A 14,077-nucleotide genomic window follows, 5' to 3' on the forward strand; every position below is an offset into this window, starting at 1 on the left:
CGGTGGCGCGTGCCTGTAATCCCAGCTACTCAGGAGGCTGAGGCAGGAGAATTGCCTGAACCCAGGAGGCGGAGGTTGCGGTGAGCCGAGATCGTGCCATTGCACTCCAGCCTGGGTAACAAGAGCAAAACTCCGTCTCAAAAAAAAAAAAAAAAAAAAGGCAATCAATGTAATATAATACATTAATAAAATGAAGGAAAAAACACATTATCTCGATTGATGCAGAAAAGGTACTTGACATAATTCATCACCCTTTCATGAAACTAGAAACTCAGAAAACTAGAAATAGTTTTTTTATCCTTAGCCTGATAAAGAACATTTATGAAAAACCCGCCGTTGAGCTAACATCAAACTCAACGGTGAAAGTCAGGAACAGCCACTAAGGTCAGGAACAGGACAAAGATGCGTGCTTTCACCACTGCTGCTCCACATTGTACCAGAATTTCTGGCCAGAACAACTCAGCAAGAAAAAGAAATAAAAAGCATCCAAACTGGAAAAGAAGAAATAAAGCTATCCCTATTTGCAGATTATATTATCTTATATATAGAAAATACCAACGAATCTAGCAAAAAGCTATTAGAAAAAAACTATTAGAGAAAATTCAGGAAAGTTGCAGATAACAAGTTCTACATGCAAAAAAACCCAAACACAGTAAAAAGTTATATCAAGGCACATCGAACAACATGTTCGAAGTCAGTATTTATAATAACAGGCAGAATAGTCAATATTTAACAAATATTCACTCATACCCTGAACAGTGGACCCTCCCTCCAAATTCCTTCTTATACCTCAAGTAGGGCACCAAAACTGTTTAATATAAAGGTAATATACATAGGGAAAAGCAAGGCCCTTTCTCCCCTCAAGCCCTTTTAGAAGCAGAACTGTGAAGAGCATGTAGTAAAAACATAGATCATTCTTTTTTTTGTTTTAATTTTAATTTTATTTATTATTATTATTTTTTTGAGACGGAGTTTCGCTCTCGTTACCCAGTCTGGAGTGCAGTGGCGTGATCTCGGCTCACCGCAACCTCCGCCTCCTGGGTTCAAGCAATTCTCCTGCCTCAGCCTCCTGAGTAGCTGGGATTACAGGCACGCGCCATTATGCCCAGCTAATTTTTTGTATTTTTAGTAGAGACGGGGTTTCACCATGTTGACCAGAATGGTCTCGATCTCTTGACCTCGTGATCCACCCGCCTCGGCCTCCCAAAGTGCTGGGATTACAGGTGTGAGCCACCGCACCCAGCTGAAACATAGATCATTCTAAGTGTCCACTTAACTTCAAACTCCTTTAGGAGAGATACAGCCAAAGACACTTCCCAAAGACACTTTGGGAAGCCGAGGTGGATTGCTAGAGTCCTGGAGTTTACTGATTATATGAACCAATGAACCTATAATCAATGGTACCAACCCAGACAACACAGTGAGAAGCCATCTCTACAAAAAATAAAACAAAAAATGTAGCCGGGATGGTGGTGTGCACCTGTAGTCCCAGCTACTTGGGAGGCTATGGTGTGAAGATCGTTGAGCCCAGGAGTTCGAGGCTGCGGTGAGTTATGATCATGAACACTTCACTCCAGCCTGGGCAACAAAGCACGACCCTGTCTCTTTAAAACAAAACACATAAGGCCGGGGACAGTGGCTCACGCCTATAATCCCAGCACTTTGGGAGGCTGAGGCAGGTGGATCACGAGGTCAAGAGATCGAGACCATCCTGGTCAACAAGGTGAAACCCCGTCTCTACTAAAAATACAAAAATTAGCTGGGCATTGTGGTATGCGCCTGTAGTCCTAGCTACTTGGGAGGCTGAGGCAGGAGAATTGCTTGAACCCAGGAGGCGAAGGTTGCGGTGAGCCAAGATCACACCATTGCACTCCAGCCTGGGTAACAAGAGCGAAACTCCATCTAAAAAAAAATGTTTGTGTAACTGACACTGGGTCATTCTGTAATAGGACAGGGAAGGCGTGCCTGCCTTTATGGGAAACAACCCACCCTATCTATGGTGGTGGTGTTTTGTGAATGGACTGGCAACGTAGCAGGCATGAGCTCAGCAACATTATCTGCCTAGTGACATTATCCATTGTAGTAAGTCAGGCTACCCATCCAGCGTCCCTACTCTGAAACTGAAGTGTGGACTGGAAACAAATAACAAGAGGAATGCAGAAATCTGCTGAAGACTTAGGAAAATGAAAGGAAGTTTCAAAGTGAGTCACACATATTATTTTCAGGTCCATAAAAGAACTGGTAATAATTAAAGTTAGTAAGAGATAACCATACTCAAAACTGCCCTTCAGTTATATGGCATGTTACTGGTTGACTTCAGCTGTGTGAAGAGTTACTGTCCAGATGGACACTCTGAGGTGTTAGCTCCTTTATTTTTCCAATAACAGCAATAGTTACAGAGTGACTATCCCGCCCATCAGCATCACTGTCGTATACTCTGCTAGCCTGTACTGGTTTCATTTACTGGCCGCAGGCTGGGCGCAGTGGCTGACACCTGTAATCCCAGCACTTTGTGAGGCCGAGGCAGGCAGATCAAGGGTCGAGATTGAGACCAGCCTGGCCAACATGGTGAAACCCCATCTTTAATAAAAATACAAAAATTACTGAGTGTGGTGGCACATGCCTATAGTCCCAGCTACTCAGGAGGCTGAGGCAGGAGAATCACTTGAACCCAGATGGCGAAGCTTGCAGTGAGCCGAGATTGTGCCACTGCACTCTAGCCTGGCGACAGAGACTGTCTCAAAAAAAGAAAGAAAAAAAAATTTGCTGGCCCCAAGTTGTGTACTCTGTCAGCCCACACTGGTTCAGTTTACTGGCCCCACTTGGACTCCTGTTTGTTGACAGCTCTGCAAAATGAAACCTCTGGATATCTGGTTCTGTTTTAATGCAAAGCAGGTACAGTGTTGGACTAGTCTACTATACAGGAAAACTTTAGACAATTTCAGCATTGGGTCAAAAAACTGTGTCTATCAAAGTCAGTTAAGCTGTCAGTGTTCCTGTAAGAGGTGGATTTTCTAAGTTGATGAAAAATGTTGCTCCCAGGACTATAGTGTCAGAAGCTAAATGAACCCAGCAAGGTACATCTAGTCACATATTAGAAGCCAACACAGCACTCATGGCATCCTTGATTCACTGGATGCAGCCTTGGACTTCTAGAAGTTATCACCTAACTTGTCCTTCCTGTGCCATTGCCAGCCCCATTTCACATCTGCCACCTTTCCAACTCACCTTGACAACAGGAGTTTTCCTGCCCAGCAGTCCTAAGACCTTGGCCCTTCTCTGAGAAGATGGTCATGGTTAATTGCCACCAGGAGAGCAAGGGGTCTAATTGTGGGCTAATTCCAGAGGAAAGGTAGCAAAAACATGAGATGCTGTTGTATTCATGACCTCACTTTGGGTCGGTATTTTCCTACACCTGCTACTTTATATACAAACCACTGAAAAAGCAGAGTGTCTCAGGGAACTGTGTGAAGGTGGTAACTGGTCATCATATCTGCTGATCGCCATGGGAGTTTGTGAGGGAAGCTGAATCAGCCCTTGAGAGTTGGAATGTATAGCACATCTCTAGTACTGCTGATCTGAAACATTTAAGGAAACAAACGAACTTAAAAACCAGCAGAAGGCCGGACGCAGTGGCTCACGCCTGTAATCCCAGCACTTTGGGAGGCCGAGGTGGGTGGATCCCGAGGTCAAGAGATCAAGACCATCCTGGTCAACATGGTGAAACCCCGTCTCTGTTAAAAATACAAAAATTAGCTGGGCATGGTGGCACGCACCTGTAGTCCCAGCTACTCGGGAGGCTGAGGCAGGAGAATTGCTTGAACCCAGGAGACAGAGGTTGCAGTGAGCCAAGATCGCGCCATTGCACTCCAGCCTGGGTAACAAGAGCGAAACTCTGCCTCAAAAAAAAAAAAAAAAAAAATTAGCTGGGCATGGTGGCACATGCCTGTAATCCCAGCTACTGAGGAGGCTAAGGCAGGAGAATTGTCTGAACCCAGGAGGTGGAGATTGCAGTGAGCCGAGATCGCGCCATTGCACTCCAGCCTGGGTAACAAGAGCGAAACTCCGTCTCAAAAAACAAAACAAAACCCAGCAGAATTATTATTTTTTTAAACTGTGGTTCAGAAGGAAGAATTATATAACTTCTTATAGTCTCAAGTCAAAAATGAAAAGGTCCTGGCAAGGAAATTACACCTCCTGGTCACTGGCCAATAATTCCCCTAGGAGATGGCCCCCTGCTTTTCTTATTAAGACAAATCTGGGACATGAATCAAGTGACAAGTTAGGCAGTGTAAGTAGGGGAGCAAGAGAAGTGTCTGGAATACCCACCAGGTCAAACTTTAGAACCATGGGTGTGGGCTTCCCCCACTAGGAGCTTAATTATAGCCCTGGCTAGTCTTCAGGATGGCAAGGGCCCAAGTTTGTTATTCTGAACTGTAACTAGGGGAATCTCTACATGAGGATGCAGACAAGAATGCTAGAAATCAAATGTGTCCTTTATTCCACCTGGTAGGCATCCCCAAGAACATGCTGAGTCCTGTCTCAACAGGCAGATGGAAGGTTCCCTGGGCCCAAGGCACACAACTACCTGGGCTCTGCTCTCCAGACAAACGATAGGCAGGGCAGACAGTGGAGAGAAGGTGAGCCTTGTAGCAGAGCCCCCAAGCATGATGGGGAATGGAAAGTTGGAAGAAGCAGGACTATGAGGCATTTGGGGCAAGTTGGGCATTTTGAAGTGAGGGCCCTTTTCAGGTGAGAGGCATTTTCATCCAGCCCCCCATGTCCACTGAAAGCCACACCCAGGCTTCGGGGATGGAGGTGAGGCTGCTGTTTCCCAACGTGGTGCTATATTCTTCTGGAAGTCCTGTTCCTTCTGCTGTGGCTGGCTAGAGCTGTGACCAAGAATGGGAACAGGAGGCTGCTGAAGTCTGGAGAAGCAGGAATATTTGTCAGAAGAACACAGAAACTGCTTGCTGGGAGTTCCATCTTTTTAGAGACGAGCTGTTTGGGGTTTAGAAATGAGATGGAGGGAAGTGGAAGGCAGAGGGCAAGAGCTGTGAGAGGCCATCAGCACAAGGACGGAGGCTGGGGGCCATGTGCAGTAGGGCCAGAGAAGCGTCCAGTGAAACTGTGGGCAGGAGGAGATGCCGCTGGGCCCTGTCCCCACCAAAGATGGAAGAACTGAGGTGGAGGCACCTGGCCACTTGTTTAGGAGAGAACTCAGGCACCAAGTCAAACCGACTCCCATGCAGAACTGCCGCCTTCTCCCTGTTGCAGTCTTGGATGGTCTGTCTGTCCACGCAGAAACCAATGGCCAGAGGGCCTACTGCTGGGATATCAGGGCAAGTGCCCAGTCCAAGAAAGCCACTGTGACGTCCTGGAGGGAGAGCCAGGTCCAGTGGACAGCCTCACTGAGCTGTGTCTTCATGCAGTCCCAGGTCACCTCACCTCTGGAAGGAAAGTAGAACATTTTTGACTATGCATGTGTGTAGCTGTGTCAATCTTGGGGCTGAAAGCTTAGATCCATAATCCTCATCCCAGGGTGGCCAGGATTGGCAGTGAGGGGCAGGACAGTGTGGGAGACTGGACAGAGATGGCTTGTCCCTGGGGCCCAGGAATGGGGCTGCTGGGGATCCTGCTGGAGCCCTGGGCAAAGGTCTCACCTGCATGCCTCATGGCAGTGCTCCTGGGCCCAGGCCAGGGCCTCAAGCAAGAGGTACCACAGCGGCAGCAGCACATTCTGGTAGAAAAGCAGGGGCAGCTCTCTCAGATAATGGAGCAGCTGATTCAGTGAATCAGGGAGCTGGATCTGTAGCTGGATCATAGAGAACGGATGGGGTCAGAATACCCAGGGAACTGCATCCTGGCCCTAAGGACTCAGGCTACACAGTGCTGCCCTTTGCCCAGAATTCTGATCCTGGGAAGACCAGCCCTGCATCCCCCTCCTTTTTTCTTGAGATGGAGTCTCGCCCTGTGGCCCAGGCTGGAGTGCAATGGCGTGATCTCAGCTCACTGCAACCTCTGCCTCCTGGGTTCAAGTGATTCTCCTGTCTCAGCCTCTAGAGTATCTGGGATTACAGGCGTGCACCACCATGCCCAGCTAATTTTTTGTATCTTTAGTAGAGACAGGGTTTCACCATGTTGGCCAGGCTGATCTCGAACTCTTGACCTCAGGTGCTCTGCACGCCCCAGCCTCCCAAAGTGCTGAGATTACAGACATGAGCCACTGCCCCCAGCCAACCAGCCCCTTCTTTAACTCCCTGTCTCTGGCTTACCCTCTGAGAGAGACTGGTGAGGCTGTCACCAAACCAGGCAAGGTGAGAGGCATAGTGGGCAGAAAGGAAGCTGACTGTGGCATTGGTGTGAGCCCAGGCCAGCTGCAAGCTGGGCCGCACTACAATGATCAGGTGGGAGCCCCAGATCGGCAGTGTCTCCTCCAGCCAGCTATGGAAGATAGAGGTGGGGGAAGAGGGCTCTGAGTCTCCTTAGGCCCACTCAGCTCCCAAGAAACAGCTCGGGAAAGGGAGGCTGTGGGAAAGGAGAATCATAAGCGCTTCCCACTGGCTGTCACCTCCCTGATACCCAGGCCTTCTCTCTTCCACCTCTCCTCTCCCCTCCCTGGGAGGAGCTCACCTGTAGCCTTGCAGACTGTAGGAGTAGAGCTTGGCATAGGCTTGTTGGCTAGCAGGCAAGAAACCAGATGATCGAAGCAACCGGCCAGTACGGGAGGCTGAGTAAAGGGGGCCTCTGGTGAGCTGGGAGGTGAGAGGGGCAGGGACTGCGGAGACAGACACTACAGGGCCCAGAGCAGGCAGAGTGAGGCACTGGGCAGAGCTTTGTGTGCTCACAGGGCCACAGAGCCAGCTCCAGGCTGCTGTGGAGGGAGGCATGCAGGGCTGCCCCTTCTGCTGGGCCAGGTGAGCAGGAATGTGGCCGCCAGGTGGAGCCCAGTTCAGGCATCAGGAAGCCTCAGGTTGAGGGTCTGCCCTTCTACTTACTAGCCACGACCTAAAGCTAATTGCTACATCTTTCTGAGATCATTTCCTTGGGAGTTAAAAGGAGGTAATACCTACTTAAATGATATCATGAATATGTAAGCACTTCTATACTGCCAAGTCCTAGTCCAGTCTGAAATGGTAGTGTTTACTCTGCAGGATTGCAAACTCGTCAGGACAAAGATGTGTGCTGTGGGGGGTGTGGTACAAAGCTCTGTGCCCCGCTCACGACATCCTCCTTGCTTGCCAATTGCTGCTTACCCTGGAAGGAGCTGTGTGACCGGAGGTCATGGCACAGAAAGCCTATAGCAAAGACCAGCAGCAAGAGGAGGAGCCGCATCCAGGGCAGCCCAGGACCCTGAACCTGCTGCAACAGGCCCTGGGAGGAGGGGAGAAGGAGATAGTTGTCAGAAGCGAGAGGGGCTGGGCTTTGCCTCCAAGGGCAGACCTCAAGCCAGGCCGTCCCAGTATCAAGTCTTCATATTACCCTGGGGGCAGTGAGGGGCTCCATAGACAGGCGGGGTAGGAATGTGATACAGGTCCAACCCGGGTGTGCCGAGACAGAGATGTCAGATAGCATGTGGGCTGGAGAGGGCCGGGTGCCAGTACCTTGCAGGCTGTGTCACAGGTGACGACATCCTGGTTGTTACTGCTGCCCTTCCTCAGCAGCTCCTGGTTGGTAAGCTTAAAGGACTGAATGGATTCTTGCAAAGACTTCTGTACCTATGGGCAAGAAAGGTCTGGCCTGTGAGGGAATCCAGAGCTTCCATCCTGCTTCATTTTCCAGGCCAAGTGTACCAGCAGGGTCCCTTCTCAGGGAAGGGACAGTGGCTGAGGAGCCTCCACTCAGAATCCAGAATCCAGACAGGGCTCAACCTGCCATATCCTTCCAGCTCCTCACCTTCTTGGGAATCTGCTCCCAGGAGTTGAGCAAGTGCTCCAGCAGCACACTGTGGGAAAAGCACAACTCCCTGGTCAGGTGGCTCACGCGGCCTCGCCCATCCTCCCATCCTCCCATTAGCCCTGGCTCCTTCAGAATCCACCCCCACCCACAGAGGAGCAGTTTCCTAGAGGTCACCCCAGCAATGTTCCCACTTAGTCTGAGAGGTGTCAGCCCATGGGAGAGTGACCCATGCTCCCCTTCTGCTTCTAGCACAGGGACAGGCCTGCCCCCCACCCCACCTGCCTGGACTGTGACAGGTGCTTAGGGTACAGCTGCCTCCAGACGCTGGCGCTGAGGGGGTCTACCGTCAGGCACTCTGTCAGGTTACTCAGGAGCTGCATGGGGGACAGATGGAGAGGCTGCTGGTGGCATGGGCTGACGGAGGGGGAAAGTGCTAAGAGGTAATCCCTCTCCCATAAGCGAGGCCACCCAGGCTGCACATCCACCCTAAGGGGCGGAGAAAGTGTCAAGACTCCGGAAAGCTCTCTGAGAGGCTGTAAAGCAGGAGGCTGGGGCTCCTGACCTAGAGCTTTGAGCTTAAAGAGCACTCATCTGCAAGTGACGGGCATCAGAAACCACCCAGACCTGAATGTGCTGTCCGTTGGGATTTATCTTCTAAGGGTGAGCTCGAGTGAGCGGGGCAGAGAGCTAAGGAAAAGCCTCAGAATGGGCTCTGTGAAGGCAAGGCCTTTGTCAGCAGATAGGGACTGCTGCAGCTGACCCCTGGGGAAGGAAAAGAAGCCTCCCACCACGTCCTCACCTCTTTCTTCATCTCAGGGGGACAGCTAGGGGTGGCTCTGGACAGGAAAGAAGGGAAGTAGGTGTGCAGGGTGGAATCCGGCTTGGCTCCAAATGCCAGCACCTTCAGTCGAGGGTAGAGCTGACACAGCTGCTCCTGCAGACTGGGTGGGGTGGGGAGGAAAGCCAGGCCTAAGCTATAAATGGAGCTGTGTGATGTGAACCTTTTGCTTGCTTCAGAGCCTGTACCTGTCTTGGGGGAATAGTCACTGAGGACATTGCAATCGTTCTGAATCTTTTTACTTAGACCCCTTGAAAATCTGTTGAAAGCCATCGACCCTCTCCCTAAGAAGATGTCTATATGCCAATCACATTAAAGGGTCCATATAATTTCAAGGGGTCACTGTTTCCTTGAAACCCACTCTTGAACTTCGAGGTTGCAAATCTCAGATCTAGGATGGCTGGGAAAGAAGGGATGTGAATATGTAGCCTGGTTCTGGTGCTGGGGTCCCTTCACAGCAGGTGTGCCCCACAGCAGTCCTACCTGGGTGTCAGGGAGTTGTTAGGCATGTAGGCAAAGTCCAGGAGTGGGAAGAAGTCCTTGGGGCCGATCATGCCAAAGCCCTTGGTCAGGTTGGGATGCATCCTGTGGGGATAAAGAAACAGGCTCGCTGGAGACTACCACCCATGCCAGCTGTTTTGGCTATGACCCCAGCTAAGCCAACATCTAGGCAAAAGGGTATAAACTCTACCCCATCTGCCAGCCCTTAATAGCTCCCTCTTCTTCCTTCCTCACCATCACATTCTAAGGTGGTGGGAGGAGCTGGTCCTGATTTTCCTCATATCCATGGAGACCAAGATCATAGCCTGCCGTTTTGCTCTAACAGCCACTTGTGACACCCTGAGCCTTCCCCTTGCTGCCCTCCCATTACTCACATAAGCAGCCGATCCAGATATGCGATGGCAAAAGGAGACAGAGACTTGATGCCCAGCACAGGCAGCATGATCCCTAGCCACACTGTGGAGGTGAAGGTCAGAAGGAAGCCTCAGGCTTGCACCTACTGGGGGCATCAAAGAGGAGTTTTCCAGCTCCAAGACCCTCCTTCTTCCCTACTTCCCTGTTACCTTTCAGTCCCTCGGTGAGGTTGGCAAAACCTGCTTGACCCAGGGCCCACATGATGGTCAGACACTTTGCTGGTCGGCTCTGATGGGACCTCAGCAGCTCCAGGAACTGAGGGGACAGGTGGGGAAGTCAGATTGGGATAGGACAAAATACCAGGAGCACCCTCAAAGCCAGGTGGGAAGGGAGATGTCAACTGGAAAAGGGAGACAGGCCAAGCAAGAGTGGAGCACTATGGTCACGTGGTATAACTGACCCTAGGAAAGTTACTGAACTCCTCTGTGGCTCAATCTTTTCATCTATAAAAATGGGAAATAATACCAGTACCTGCCTTCAGTGTTTCCAAAGCAGATACACAGTAGGTACTGATAGTATTACCTATTATCACTAGGCTTACAGGCCTTCCACTATCCCAAACCTGAGTCCAACAACATAAGATTGTGCCCAGGCTCCCAAGTCCTAGCTTCCTGGTGTCCCCACCACCACCGAGAGCTCACCTTGCCTAGGTTTGCAGTGGCAATCTTGGGCTTGTCTTGCAGGATGGCCTGGATACAGATGCGGTAACCATGCAGTGAATCCCCTGGAGAGATACACATTCTCACACCTGCTTACATTACTTGGCATCCCAAACCTGAAATCTCCCACCACTAACTCCTAACTTCCTTCTCCCTTTCAAAAAACAGTGTCAAGATTAGCACATTTTTCTATTGGAAACAGAACTATTGAGCGGTACTGAAAGCAGGAAAAAAAGGAGGCTGCTCCCAAGATGGTCATCCCTCACATGCCCCTCTCACCTGGTGTCTTATCCAGCTCTTGCAGCATGGTGAATAGACAGTGGTCAAAAAAGAGCTCCAGAAACCCTGCTGCCTTCGCCAGCAGCCCCCGGATGATCCCACGCAGCTCCCGACTCACCAGGCTGTAGGGATAATCTAAGGCCCATAGACCTCAATGTGAGTGCTAAGACCACACACCCATCAGCTCTGAGAACTCTGGTGCTCTTCCTGAGAATGGTGAGTGGAGGCAAAGGCCCTGCACTGAGGCTAGGATCCTACTCTGAGGATGCCCAGAGGGAGGATCACAGAACGAGGCCCAGAAACATTCACAGTCACTATTTGAGAACAGCTCAAATCACCCATGGAAATCAGGAGAATGGGAGTCTCTGGGATCTGTCACTAACCCACCACCCTTTTCGAATTTCTTTGAACTTATCTGAGCTTGAGGGAGTTAAGACTTACCATGAGTATGCTGGCTCAGCGTGGGTTCACTTAGAGGAGCTTGGAGTTTGTAGTTGAGATAGCTGGCCAGGTCCTTCAACCATATGGATGGGTTTCCAGAGAACACGCTCTGGCTCTTGTCCAGTTCCTTCTGCAGGGCTGCCACATCCAGCTGCCAGGGACAATCCCCCAACCCCCCACCATGGTGAGCTGTGAGTGAGGGTGTAGAGAAATGGGGTAGGGGTGGGAAAATGGTTGAGCTAGGTGGCAGTAGGAAGAGGGTTTCCGTTTTTAAACATAAGAACATGGAATGCTGCAATTCTGCTGCACCCACGTCTTTAAGTATGAAACAGAACAGCTGAAAATGCTGATCTCAAGGCCCTAGCCTCTCAGGCCCTCCACATGTTCAAGAGGAAAACAGAGGGCTGGGCACAGTGGCTCATGCCTGTAATATCGGCACTTTGTGAGGCCAAGACGGGAGGATGATCTGAGGTCAGGAGTTCGAGACCAGCCTGGCCAACATAGTGAAACCTTGGCTCTACTAAAAATACAAAAAGTAGCCTGGCGTGGTAGTGCGCACCTGTAATCCCAGCTACTCAGGAGGCTGAGACATGAGAATGACTTGAACCTGGGAGGCAGAGGTTGCAGTGAGCCAAGATCACGCCACTGCACTCCAGCCTGGGAGACTCTGTCTCAAAAAAAAAAAAAAAAAGAGGAAAACAGAGGACAAGGTAGAAAATGAAAGATCACTATTTCCATAGGTCAGAGAATGATAACCAGATCACTATTTCCATAGGACAGGGAATCATAACCAGTTCCTCTCTGGTGTTTCTGGGTCTTCAATGCTTTCCTCTTACCAATCCATGTTTTCCTATAAACTTTCCATTTCCTTTCTATTCTAAGTGCAGCATTCTGTTCCCCTGGGTTTCCATCTTTTCCTGAACTCCTCCTCTTAACCCTTAAGTGTCCCAAATTCCACAGGTTCTCAGCTGCCCATCCACCTTCCCCAACTCTAATATTCTCTACATCTCAAGCCCCCATTCTTTCTGCGTCTCAAATCTAGGCACACTCACAGCTTTCAGTGCTTCCTCCAGGCTGCGGAAGCGCCCCTGCTTCTGGTTTTGGTTGGGAGGAGTTGCCCCCTTCTTTGGCTGCTTCTTGTTCCCTGGTTTCTTAGGCTCCACAGCAGGGGGTGGGACCTGCTCCTTATTCTGCCGCTTCATGATATTTTCAAAGCCCCGCTCATAAAGGGTGCTTGTGGTCTGGATTGGAGCTGGGGTGAAGATAGGTAGAGAAAGGGGAGCCACCCTTAAGTCCCCAAGGCCTCACCTATCAGTGGTCCCTTTCCCCACACAGCCACCTAATTCATCTGCAGGGAAGAGCCTGTCCTTTCCTCTGACTGCTTAAGGAGCAGGGCAGGGTAGCTTCTTTGATTACAGCTCTTGAGTCCATGGACTCTTTCATAAAGATGGGGCAGTTATTAGACAAATCAGAGTATGTGGGAACAAGCAGAGAGATCGGATATAGAGGTTTGCCTTCTTCAGTGAGTGGCTACTAGTCTGGGAAGACAGGCTTTTTCCATCTTGGTCCTACCCCAACGCCTCTTGGCTCCGACATGACAACTCTATCATCAACAAGTGGCAAGCTTTCTCCACTCCTCAGTGGAAGAACCAGGTGTCACCTGCAATTCTTGGTGAGTGTTGAGTGTGTGGCGGTCATTTCTCCCACTGCTGGGCTTCCTGTCCCTCCCTCCATGACCTGCTGGTTGCTTAAAGAGAAGGCACCGTGTATAATGATCCAGAGTGCCTCTTCCCAGCTCAGACACCTGCCCAGAGAGGCCAGCTAGCGCCCGGGACAGCTGGGAGGGTGTGCAGTGAACTGAGCGTCTGAAGATCAGAATCCTAGCCCCTGTGACATATGACCCTGGACAAGGTGTACAACTTCACTGGGCCTCAGTTTACTCATCTGGGAGGTGAGGACCGCAACCTTCCCTGGAGCTAGCTGCCTCCCGTGAGGCTCCAAAGAGACAACGCATGGGTGGCGCCAGGGGATGTGCCTGCGAGCTCGCGCCCAGATTCTGGTAGCGGCTAGCTGCGACCCAACCGGACAGGCCCGGGGTAAGCGGCGGCGCGGGGCAGGTACTCACGCGTCAGGTCGTATTTCCACACTCCATTTGCCTCCCCGAGTGCCCGGCGGTCCCCGCCGCCGCCTCGGCCGCCAGCACCGGCCCCAGGCCGCCGGCCCTTCTTCACTACCTCCCAGCGCCCCACACCCGCCGTCTTGGCCGCCATGGCTGGGAACCCTCTCGCCTCTGCCACCTCCCCGGCTTTCCGGTCCCGAGTGGGGACGCGGCGCTCTGCCACGTCTCCTCGCAGGCCGGCGCGTCTGGCGCCCGCCGCAAGGCAGCCTGGGACTTGTAGTCCCTCTCCTAGGCCGGGCGCTCCTGGGCGAGAAGCTCGCGAAAGAGGCTCCCGCAGCAGCCTGCGGCCCTCACCCAGGCGAGGAGGCCGGGAGGAGAGGCGATTCCCTTCTGAGAACGTTCATTGAGCGTCGATGTGAAGGTCACGGCATTGAGCGACTTGGTAGAACGGTTTCTGTTTTTCTTTCCTTTATTGATCAATTGATTGATTCATTGACAGGGTCTCGCTCCGTCGCGCAGGCTGGAATGCAGTAGCGCGATCTCAGCTCACCGTAACCTCCTCCTCCAGGTTCAAGCGACTCTCATGCCTCAGCCTGCCAAGTAGCTGGGATTACAGGAGCCCGCCACCATGCCCGGAAAATTTTTGTATTTTTAGTTAAGACTGAGTTTCGCCATGTTGGCTAGGCTGGTCTCGATCTCATGACCTCAACTGATCAGCTGGCCTTGGCCTCCCAGAGTGCTGGGATTACAGGCGTGAGCCGCGGCTCCTGGCAACCGTTTTTCTTTCCTTTCTTGTACAGCTGGAAGGATGGAATGGAAGTAGTGCTCCTCGCCTCTGGGGAGAGTTTGAAGATTAAATGCTTCCTTCCTTCTAGAAAAGTGCTGGCTTTATTGTTGCTAGTGATTAAACTTCGGGTTTAATGGGCT

At 51.2% G+C, this 14,077-nt stretch overlaps 1 protein-coding gene across 2 annotated transcripts; it reads right to left on the reverse strand.

Moving 5' to 3' along the window:
- Window positions 1-4,478: 4,478 nt before the first annotated feature.
- On the reverse strand, window positions 4,479-13,352 carry TMEM214 (transmembrane protein 214). 2 transcript variants are annotated; one of them, XR_013526724.1, is made up of 17 exons: window positions 13,157-13,352; window positions 12,084-12,283; window positions 11,032-11,182; window positions 10,591-10,725; window positions 10,294-10,376; window positions 9,802-9,907; window positions 9,613-9,694; window positions 9,221-9,322; window positions 8,699-8,840; window positions 8,182-8,273; window positions 7,897-7,945; window positions 7,605-7,718; window positions 7,257-7,374; window positions 6,634-6,755; window positions 6,276-6,444; window positions 5,664-5,815; window positions 4,479-5,450 (listed from the first exon to the last, which is right to left on the reverse strand). XR_013526724.1 is itself a non-coding variant. In XM_003734773.6 (17 exons), the coding sequence occupies exons 1-17, from the start codon at window positions 13,299-13,301 to the stop codon at window positions 5,324-5,326; spliced, it is 2,064 nt and encodes a 687-aa protein (XP_003734821.3). In that variant the 5' UTR covers window positions 13,302-13,352; the 3' UTR covers window positions 4,479-5,323. The 2 variants fall into 2 exon arrangements, 1 of the variants encoding a protein (XP_003734821.3); XM_003734773.6 differs by having other exon boundaries at window positions 6,634-6,730.
- Window positions 13,353-14,077: the final 725 nt, after the last annotated feature.

The sequence above is a fragment of the Callithrix jacchus genome, chromosome 14 (assembly GCF_049354715.1).
Source record: "Callithrix jacchus isolate 240 chromosome 14, calJac240_pri, whole genome shotgun sequence".
Classification (NCBI taxonomy): domain Eukaryota; kingdom Metazoa; phylum Chordata; class Mammalia; order Primates; family Cebidae; genus Callithrix; species Callithrix jacchus.

Coding starts and splice junctions, on each gene's coding strand:
- TMEM214 (XM_003734773.6), bottom strand. CDS start 13,301: ATGGCGGCCAAGACGGCGGGTGTGGGGCGCTGGGAGGTAGTGAAGAAG. Junction 7,719..7,896: donor GGGAGCAGATTCCCAAGAAG/GTGAGGAGCTGG, acceptor TCTTGCCCATAG/GTACAGAAGTCTTTGCAAGA. Junction 7,375..7,604: donor CCTGTGACACAGCCTGCAAG/GTACTGGCACCC, acceptor CCCTCCTCCCAG/GGCCTGTTGCAGCAGGTTCA.